Below are 10,656 nucleotides of genomic sequence, written 5' to 3'. Positions count from 1 at the left end.
ACACACACACACACACACACACACACACACACACACACCCCAAACAAACAAACAAACAAAAAGATAGAGGAAGAAAGAAAGGAAGGAAAGGAGAGGAGAGGAGGAAAGAAAGAAAAGCAGGGATTCCTTTCGCTCTGGAACTTTCAAACAGGATCCTTAGGCCCTGCTGCTCTGGCCTGGGGCAGGCAGCACTGTGGCCGGAGTGGGCCACAAAGGATCCCTTCCTCTGGGAAGCAGGGAAGGAGCCAGAAGACCCCTCCAAGACTCTCCCTCCCCAACAGTGCCAAGCTGGGCAAGGCTCCTGCCACGGACCTTGGGGGCCCTCAGTAGCCCAGGGCGGGACTGTGAAGGCACCAACTCAGAGATCTGAACTTCGTTCCTGACCCTGCACACGCAAGGCAGGCGGCGGAACCACTGAGCCAAATTCCCGGCCATCTGCACTTCATTCTCGATTCTCTAGCAATACCTGGAGGATTCTGAGCAGATGCAAAGCAGCCAAGAGAAAACTGGGAGTCAAATGAATGTAGCCAGGATGTGCAGGACAGACAGCGGAAAACGGCAGGAAGCTGGGGGAGCAGCGAGTAGGTGGCGGCCAGGGTGGACTGGACGGACAAGGGCAGTGGGCGGCAGATGCACTACTCGGATGGGGTCTGCACGGTCTGCCGCGGCCAGCTGGGTGCTCAGCAAGGTCCACCTTTGAGCTTGGAGGAAAAGTGGCAGCAGGAGTGTGGTCTGGGAGTGGACATAGGTTAACTTGCTAATGTGTCTGGAGGCGGTTGTGGGATGCACAGGGAGGCACGGCCAGCAAGCCCTGAGCAATCAGGTGCAAAGCCCAGGAGGGATGTAAGGCTCCATCCAGTTTCATAGGCTGGGGGAGACAGTGACCACAGCTGGAGACAGCAGTGTGTGCTGAATACGCGCACATGAGCCAGAGACTGAGATTATAAGTGCTCAAGTCACAAAATATCAATCTGCAAATATAAGGCTCTTTAAAAAGATCTATGAAAGGCAACAGTTTTGAGAGTTCAAGAAAGGAAAATGTTAGCAATGTCTACAAAACAGTCGGACTCTGTCCTTTCATACATGAGTTAGATGTCTTGGAAGCACTTGGGGATTTCATAGAAAGAAGGATCACTATGATTTTGTACTGGTAGGTGCTGTCAAGGTTATTCTTGTTAGTAAGTAAAATATTTCCATATTTTACAAAGGAGCAACCTCACCTCTCTCCGGCATCTTTTACTGATTCTGGATTTTGAGGCTGCTGCAGAACAGCTCTTGTCTGTTGTATGTAATGGGGGCATTGGAATCTTGATATACCTTTCTTGTGGGTGAATCTGGGAGTTAGCTCTGGTGTGCAGTCAGCCCTTCAGTGAGAAATACTTGGAAGTGAATTCTAGGTCAGCTTCTTAGGGTAGGTAATATCTTGAAAGCACCCCTCTTAGACATGGCTGAGGCCAAAATCCTGTCGGGTCCCTACTTCTCTTAGCTTGGATATACTTGATCATCTGTGATCAGGACTCTTCATGGTGATTCAACAATAATTTCCTAAACAACTGTGAGACCTCATTTAGACTTTTTAATAAACAGGCACATTCTAATGAGGTCTTCATAAAAGCGACTAAATATGTTTAGAAATCATTAGCTTAAATTACCGGTGCAAAAGTCTCCTCTGGGAGGCCCGCAGGTTTGGTGATGAGGCTTCTGGCAGATGGACTCGTTCAGCGCCGACAGAGCTTCTGATTCTTCGTGCAAGCAAGCAGTGTAAACGGGAACGCCCGGGACACAGTGCCCCGGTGGGCTCATTACAGAGGGAAGCAATCACATCACATTCCTGTGCTGTCTCAACACTGGGCGTACAGCGCCAGCAGGTGCTGGGGACCTGACAAAGGTCCCTTCCCACCACACGCGGGCTGGAAGGGGATGCAGAGAAGCCACAGGAAGGCTCCGAGAATGACAGCTCCTGGCAGCAGTACCAGATACTCTGCTGGAGGGGAGGGCGGTGTCCCTGTCTTCTGCACCAGGTGTTGCGACAGAGAAGGCCTCCCAGTGGCTCCAACACAGACAATTAAAGCCACCTAATGCAGAGTGCTCCAGGGCAGGGGGAGGCAGCGCCCAGCTTGGCCTTAATGAGTCGGCAGCAGGGCTGTGTCAACAAGCACCCCTGCCTGGCTCATGCCTGATTCATGAAGGACACAGACACAGCACAAGCGGGTCACATGTTGAGGAAGCAGCGCATCATCTTGATTTCTTGGGTGGTTTGTTGTTGTTGTTCTGAAGTGGAGAAAACAGCAAGGCTGTCCCTGAACGAATGTGCAGGATTAACAATGGCCAATGGCCTGGAATAGGTGATGCCTCTTCCCAGAGGGGATCCGACCTCTTGTCCATGCCCCCAGGCCACACCAGATGTTTCCAGGATTGATGATGCAGCTAGTGTCACTGCCAATTCCAGCCACACCTGTCTGAAGTTGGGAAGGGGGTGTAGGGGGTTGGGGGGGCTTGAGAGCGTATCCACAGCCCCCTTACCTGAAGAATTTGCAAGGGTTGAAAAAAGAGTCAGTCCACCAGGCCCAAGGTTATTGAGTGATTAAAGGTTTATAACAAAGGGTTAACCGGAGCCTGGTTACTCTCCTGCCTTTTAGGTTCTCCCTGTGGTGGGGTCTGCAGGGTGAGCTGTGGGCGGAGACTCCATCACCCGAAGCTGGCAGAGACGCAGCCAGGTGCCTCGTGGGTCGCTGTGACCACTGCTGACCGAGTTATTTCTCCAGAAGAAACCCAGTGCTCTGCAAAACTGCCATGACCAGCGGACAGCGGGCTTTCGTCTGTTATTATTATTATTACTTTTTACTGAGCTAATTTTACAGCACAATCTTCTTTCGACCTTTCAACTGAAGACTGCTGTCTCTACCTTTCCTTAAAGTAAAATGACTTCTCATATAAAAATAACTTCTTCGGTTTCTGAGTCTGGATATAGCATAGTTTGGAATTTCAATGAAGCAAAAAATTAATGTATGTCATTTCAAAATATTCAGTAGTTATTATTTTAATAATTTTCTGCTCATTCAGTTTACCCTGGGATGATCTGGAAAGTGAGGTCTGGTGCAGATATGTAAAGCCGGAGGTGAGGAGTGAGGTCTGGGAAAGGGTTTCCATGGAAGTCCAAAGGCATCGTGCATACCGACTCTGGAAGCCCCCCATCGGGCGCGGGGCCCCACTGTGCCAATGGGTGGGAAATTCGGAATTGAGGCCCATTTCAGGGGAAGGCACACAGTGCATGAGGGAAGGGGAACCGCTTAGCAGCTATGAGGCAGTGAGCCCCACACCTGGCAGCGGTGGCCCTGCAGTGAAAGTGGTCTCCTGCTGGGTTCTGTGGGCTCCCCGCACACCCGGCCCAGTGGGGAGGGGGCCAGGGAGAGGCCATCTCTGCCCCAGAGGAGTGCACGCTGGCTGAGTGGACCCCTGCCTCCCCAGAGTCCTCCCTGCTGTCCAGCAGAAGGAAGCGCATTATCTCGAGGGAGAGGATAACGGCGTACATCACTGCAGGTCTTGGGCTTGTTAGCGGAGACGCAAAGGTTAAATCTGTCCCTGTATCTCCTCATAATGGCAGGCATTCTTTAACCACCCAACACACAGAAACCCATTTCATCTTTACAAGAACCCCGTGGAGCAGGTTATGGGCTGAGTATTTGTGCACCCCCAGATTCAAATGTTGAAGGATTAAAGCCAGGAAGGAGATAGGAGCTCTAAGGAGGTGATGAGGGGTAAATGAGGCCAGAGGAAAGGGGCCCTGACCCAGAGAGTGCCTCCCTCTCCCCGCCAGGCCACCTGTGAGGTAACAGGAAGGAAGGACCACATGGAGGGCAAGAAGCGAGCCCACACCAGGCCCCGAACCATACCAGACCTTGACCTGGCTCTGCAGGCTCCTCTGCACCTGTGGTTGAGGCCTCTGCCTGCACATCTCGTGATGGCAGCCCCAGCTGGTGCACACCTGGCACGAGACACCCCTTCCAGGCTGGGCACCTGGCAGGCACCCTGCCACACTGGGCCCCACCGGCTCCCAGGAGGCAAGAAATGGGAAGACAGAAGTGGCTCTGATAGTTTCAGCCCATAAAATGTTGCTTTGTAAGTTTTTACACCTTATATAAAGCACCATTATAATCTGCTTTGTCAGCCTTCCACTATGGAAAATTTCACGTGGAAACACAAAAGCCTCCAATCTTTTGCTTAATGTATTGGGCTTTTGGCATCTTCAAAACATCCCTTTTGTGTCTGAAATATTTTCGCATGTATTTTTTTCCGGTAAGTTTTAAAGCTTTATTGATGAATTTCTGTCTTTATCTGCTACTCATTTTTGAGTGTTTTACAAAGAGGGACCCGTTTGTGTATCTGTTAACAAATGACCTAGCTCATTTTATTGTAAACCTCACACGTTCCCCATGAATTATGGTTTTTCCACTGCTGCCTCCAGTCCACATTGGGTACTCTGCTTTGATCCACGAGACCATTTATCTCTTCCCATCAATTTGTAGCACTTATAATTTTCCCTTTTCTTTTTATTGCTGTTTTAGGACAGGGTCTTGCTATACAGTTCAGGCTGGCCTTGAACTTGCAGCAGCCCTCCTGCCTCAGCCTTCCACCTGGTGGGATTATAGGCGTGAGTCACTATCCTTAGCTCAAATTTTCTTTTTTATTATAGTCTTTGATACTGATTTCAGACTTGTCCTGGACTTATAAAAGTAGTGCTCTTTTTCTGTCCTCTTAAATAATTTTTATAAAATGTATATAATATATGCATACTTTCACATATTTACAAAATTTATGAGATTCCATGTGCCTGTAACATTTATAAAATTTGAATGATTTATCCCTTTACTATTTACCAACTATAAATATAACCATGGGTCAACTTTTAACTATATTTCAATTTTGAAATGATTAAACTAATGTTTAGTCAGAATTTGTTTCTTTTGGAAAGAAAATTGCATTTTCCTAGAAAACCTTTATTAAATTCATTGTTACTCATATTCCTGTATCATGATTAAAAACTATCCTCTTTCTAATACTGGTTATATGTGGTTTCCTTCCTCTCATTTCTGCTGTTACCAGAGGTTTGTGTATTTCGTTAGCTTTTCCAGGTTTACAGTTTGTCGATCTTTTTAATACATTTCTGCTCTACTGACTGTGTCCCTCCTCCTTTCCTAGGTTTTACTCTATTCTTCTGCTTCCCTCAGTCAGGCGCTTGGTCTTCCTCCTTTGTGGCACCTGCTGTGGGCACTGGGAGCCACAGCTCTGAGGGCCTCTGCATAACTAGTGCTGTACTGCATTCGCTCACCACCTCGGCACAGCCTCCTGTGGACTCGAAGTCATCCAGTACCTGACCCAGTGTAACAGTTGTCGTGTGCTGTTTAGGGAGTAATGACAAAAAGGAGCGAAAGAGAAGTCTGTCCGCGCTCAGTGCTGGTCCGATTTCGGCCCTGGGGACTGACGATGGTCATTCACACTCAGCTACTTTCCAGCCCTTTTAAAATGTTGTATTTTGCTAACTTACCAGGCTGGGCTCAGATCTGCCATCCTCCTGCCTCAGTGTCCCCGTAGACTCCATTTCCCCCAATATGTTCAATCCATGGTTGACTTCATGGATGTGACTCCCACAGACACAGAGGGCGGCTGTTCAGACGCCGTATGGTTTGCAGCCCTTACTCTTCTCTTAGGCGTTTCACTGCCTACCTTTGCGGGTTTTGGTTTTTTGTCAGTACCACACAGGTCCCAGACATTATTTTCTGTTCTCAGTGGGCTTTCTGTCCGGCACCCAACGTCGGGCTGAAGGAGGCTGCCTGGGCAGGACACAGTTCCCACCTGCTCTGACCCCGCACCTGAACACAGGTCTGGGAGCCGAGTTCTTCAGGCCTAAGCTGTGCCTTTTAATCACTCACACATACACACCATCTACACAAACACATTAAAATACGTGTTTCTACTTGGATATAGAATTTCTAGATATCTCCAGGAGGGTTGTCTTTGCTGGAATTTTAAGTCTATTGCAGCTCCTTAGCAGCTTCATAGAAAAGCAGGAATCCATCTCCTTTTTCCTTGGTTTGTACCTCCCGACCCCTCCTGAGGCTGTTCAGAGACAAGCCCTTTCTGGTTCCTGCCTCAGTACTATGATTCCAGGCTAACTGTAGGCTGCGGGTACCGAGGGTGAATCTCACCCCACAGACTCGCCTAAGAAGTACTGCAAGGGCTTTTTCCTCCTGGGTAACCAAGGGCTGGAACCTGCTGTGAAGGCAGGATTTCCTCCTTTTGGATAACCCCATAGCACCTCTCTTTGGCACTGTCTTTGGATAACCCTCTCTTCACCTCTGCTGGGACGACCACCACTCATTAACACAAAGAGTGCTCCACAGCTCCCAGAGAGCCCTGTGAGGTTCTGTGCAGCTTCCCGCTTCTGCCTCACAGGTGCACACAGGGCCCAGAAGAGCAGATGCCGGCGCCCTAATCTAGGCAAGGACGCCCGTGCTGCACGCTGCAGTCGGAGCCCATTTTCCCGAGGTGGGGACAGTCAGGGCGAACGTGGTGCCCATTCGAGCTCTGGCACTCGGGCTTAGAAGTATTTCTGGGTACTCAATATAGCCAGATAACAAGGGCTTTTCATCCTGAGTGTTTTTCCTGTCACTATCGCAACAAATGAAAGCACCTGGGCCATGTTTCTTGCTAATTTATAAGCAAGTGCAGCAAGGGGTGGAAGGAGCTGGAGCAGTTCCAGCGCTGCACAGCACACACCACCCTTCAGGGGCGGAGCTCCGGCCTCACTTCCTGTTACCAACTAGGCAGGGGACAGGGCTGTGTGCATCGGGCGGGGCATCTTACCCTTCCCACCTCCACCAGGTTGGTCACCATGATAATGCTCGCCGTGTTTTCGTGCCACACCATCCTCCAGAAGTCAGAGATGGTCTCCTGCATCGGCCCTGCAGCAAAAGAGAAGATATACTTGGCTTTCTCTGTTAGCTTTTCAGCAGGAGGCGCTCCCGGCTTGCAAAGAGATCTGGCAGCACCCACATGCAGGCCTCGCTGGTGGAGACGGACACGCTCTGGGCCGGGCAGAGAGGCGCTCTTCCAAACACTGCGCCCATAGCAGCACCAGACCCTCATCCAGGCCAGCTTCCCTCATGTCACTAAATGTTATCTGCATCTGAGCTCTCTTCACCCCTCTTAAACTACCACTGTGAAAGAAAGTTATTTCTCCATCACTTAGCTATTTATCTCCATAATACTCCAGAGTGAAATTTTAAAAAATGGATAACATTACTCTTCCTGCTAACAATTGGCAGATATCCCAGGGAAGTGGTACAGAGAATGAAATGAGCCTCTATGGGGAAAATGGCCTTTTCTTGTGTCTAATATTTTTCTTATTCAGTGTCATCTGTCAAATTAATCCATTTTTCCCTGCCTGACTTTCTAAAGTGAGAGAGGAGTGAAGAGTTTTAAGCAGTTGCACTTCTCACTGAACATAAAGATTCCGGCTGTGGTGGAACCCAGCCTCAGCCCTGGAAGCTTCCTGAGCATCGGAAAGCTCTTTCCTGGGCTCTGGGGATGAACGGGAGGGGAGAATACGAATCATAAGTGCCAATGACATGGACATCATCAGGTACAAAGCTGAAGCTTCAAATTTCTTTTAATATAGATTAAAAAACAACTCGAACTCTACATCCATTTTTGAGGGTCTAAATGCCAAAGATAAGCAGAAACAAGAGGAAGTAAGAGACAGGCGACTTCAAAGACGTGGAGCATCGCACGCCATGGGCAGGATCCTGGCAGTGTTCAGGTCCACGCAGAGCCAGCATGCTCCTGCACAGTGCCGGTTCCTGGATCTGGAGCTGGATCCCGGAACTGGAGTTCTGCTTCTGCCTGTTATTGGCTGAGTGATCTTGGGCCAGTTACTTTAGCTCCAGCAAGGCTCTGCATCTTCTTCTGAGTGCGGGAATAGCTCTCCAGGTTACCTTGAGGATTCTTGGGATCAACGTATGCACTCACGTCTCAGGCAGCAAAGCAACAGAAGAGAAGGCATGTTTAAAGACATCCACCCAGAGTCTGGATGCTGAGCCACCGCAGCACACCCCAGGAATTTTTCCACTGCCCACATTCCCCTGACCAAAGAGCAACGGGCTCTTGTGCATTTCTGTGTCCCCTTCCTCTGGAACATGAGCTTCCTCCTCTTACTCCGTTGCACACCCTCTTGTTCTGCAAAAGCTGACTTGCTTCACTGGTCTCTGAGTCTAATCCTTGGGGGGTGGGGGCAAGCACCCCACTTCCCACACAGCTGTGCAGGCCATGCAGCCCCTTCCTTGGCCTGTGTGTGTGTCCTGCTAATGTGGAGGGTGACTTTAATCTAAGGTCACGGAGGGGACAAGGACCACCAGATTCCATCTGTCAGTGCATCTCCAGCTAGCAGAGACCTCTGCATTGTGTACTTGTTACTGAGTCACAGTAAAGGATTAAATTGAGTCTGCTCCAGACACCCAGCCTGCCCAGTGTGACCGGTGATAGCTCCCAGCTAACACGCCGATGGCTCTTCCAAGTCCCCAACCCCAGCCTCTGCTTCTCTTCCTAACTCTGCTGGGCAGCAGGTGCGCCACCCTACTCCAAGAGACTTATTTCACTGGCCCGGGTGTGTCCGCAGATTTCTGGGATGTACACCAGGGCCACGTACTCCACCTTCTAACCTCACTGTCACGTGGCCTCCTCAGGAGCTGTACTTGTGAATCTCCAGATTTGTTTGTTTTGAATCTGCTGAGCAGTCTAAACCCATCCTCCAGCCCTGTGAATCCAGGAATCTCATTTTTCACTCGGAAGGAAGGAATTCACTCACTGGCTGCCATCTAGGAACAAGGCTATCTATCCCCTCTCCACTGGGCTCAGAGGAAGTGAGGCTTGGGGTTTTAAATACTCACAGCTCAATCTGCGCGATGTTTACGATAAAGGGTGTTTACAACTGTTAATGGCTCACTTGGTGGATGACATATACTTTTGTCTTTTTTTTTGTCTATTTTTTTACCCACTGACCTGAACTGAGAAAGAAGATTAAGACAGGAGAATGAACGAGGTGAGGCTCTTTTCACAGCTAACATCAGACACAGACATCCAGAAGTAAAGAAATGGGCGTTCAAGTCTAAAACCAAAACGGAACACAGATTATTCCAAGCTGATCCCAAAACGAAAGAAAGTACAAGTGGAAGGTGCCCCTGGCCACTGGGTAGTTTATCTTCATTCCTTCTGCCTCGGCCTGCTTGGCTGGAGTGGCACTGGTGTGTCCACATTTGAAGCTGGGCCAGGGGTGACCAGCACTGGGTGACAGAGATTCTTAGCTTATGATTCAAGATATTTTCCTGAAGGTTCAAGCGTATCTTGTTTTACTTTCCTTCTTTCTTTTGGAGGGTAGAAAATGGAAGAAGGTAGGCACTAAATACAACACAAAATTGTTAACGCAAAAACTGTCAAATTTTCTTTTTTCTCTTCAATACTGGCTTAGTTACTTTCTTATTACGGAGACACAAGACCTCACACCCACAGGTGGAAGAGGGAGAAGCTGGTTTCAGTTCACAGTCTGTGGAGGTTTCAGTCCATAGTTGGCTGGTTCCAAGGCAGGGTGTCATGGCAGAGGGGCATCGAAGAGGAGGAAGAGTCTATAGCATGGTGGCAGGAAGCAGTGGGGATCAAGCGGGGGGCTGACCCAGGCCACGCCCCAGCAACGACCTCCTCCTGCCAGGCTTCACCCCCAAATCACATTTAGCTGTGAACCCATCAGTGAACAAATCCACTGCTGAGCACCTCTGCCCCCATAATCCAATCATTTCCCCAGAGCCCCAGCTATGACTGCACAAGGCTTTGGGGACATCTATACATAAACCATAACTTAAGGTGTGGGAATTTCAATACCACTGGGCCAGTGATTCAGTCCATTTCCTTCACCACAGTGGACACACACAGATCTCTGCTGTGAAGGAAACATTCAGGTGGCTCTTTGTGGCCACCAGGCCCTGGAGGGACAACAGAAAAGGGCAGCAAAAACTAGAACTCCAGAAAAAAGATGAAATGTAATTAAGAGCATAAGCGAAAGGCACTCAAAGATGGCTCTTTTGTATACCACGATTCCTCCAGTTTATGATAATAAGAGTAAGAATAACATTGTGATTTCAAACCTTGACAGATGCTTCCTTCTACCGCTTCTTTTCAGGTCCAAGTTTCTTTATGGTACATTTCTATGTTGGGAAGTCAAGGTCCTTTAAAAGCTTGCATACCACATTCAAGTTTTTCTTTTCTTTTTTTAAGTAACACATAAATACCAGTTGGTGTTACATCATCCACAGAATAAAATCTTTCGAACAGTTTCAACTTGCCAGGTCCTGCTTGATACACTTCATGTATATCATCTCACTGAACTGGAAACTCACTGTCCTGTCAAGCAGGTACCATTGTTCACCCCCATTCTGCCAAAAGCAGAGACGGGCACAGAAAGGTAAAGTAAGTTATCCAAGGTCACAGAGCTGGTGTGCTGTGAGGTTGCTGCCTTCTGTGTGTCAGAAGCAACCAGGAAGGGCTCTTTTAGACAGGTGTGTACCCTGAGGCACCACAATTCCCACAGGGTGGAACAGAAGCCCAGCA

The 10,656-nt window shown here is 48.9% G+C and overlaps 1 protein-coding gene across 8 annotated transcripts in view; it reads right to left on the bottom strand.

The window, feature by feature from the left end:
• Positions 1-10,656, bottom strand: part of Ptprm (protein tyrosine phosphatase receptor type M) — a 608,602-nt gene that overhangs the window by 49,020 nt on the left and 548,926 nt on the right. For all 8 annotated transcript variants that reach the window (XM_033757448.1, XM_033757447.1, XM_033757449.1 and 5 more), the window contains one exon: positions 6,865-6,962. In XM_033757448.1, the coding sequence (XP_033613339.1) occupies positions 6,865-6,962 (98 nt within the window). The remainder of the gene's footprint in view (positions 1-6,864; positions 6,963-10,656) is intronic.

Source organism: Fukomys damarensis, unplaced genomic scaffold (assembly GCF_012274545.1).
Source record: "Fukomys damarensis isolate Sample0158 unplaced genomic scaffold, DMR_v1.0_HiC HiC_scaffold_30, whole genome shotgun sequence".
Lineage (NCBI taxonomy): Eukaryota > Metazoa > Chordata > Mammalia > Rodentia > Bathyergidae > Fukomys > Fukomys damarensis.
The sequence above is the reverse complement of the archived record's forward strand: the minus strand, read 5'-3'. Positions and strand labels throughout refer to the sequence as shown.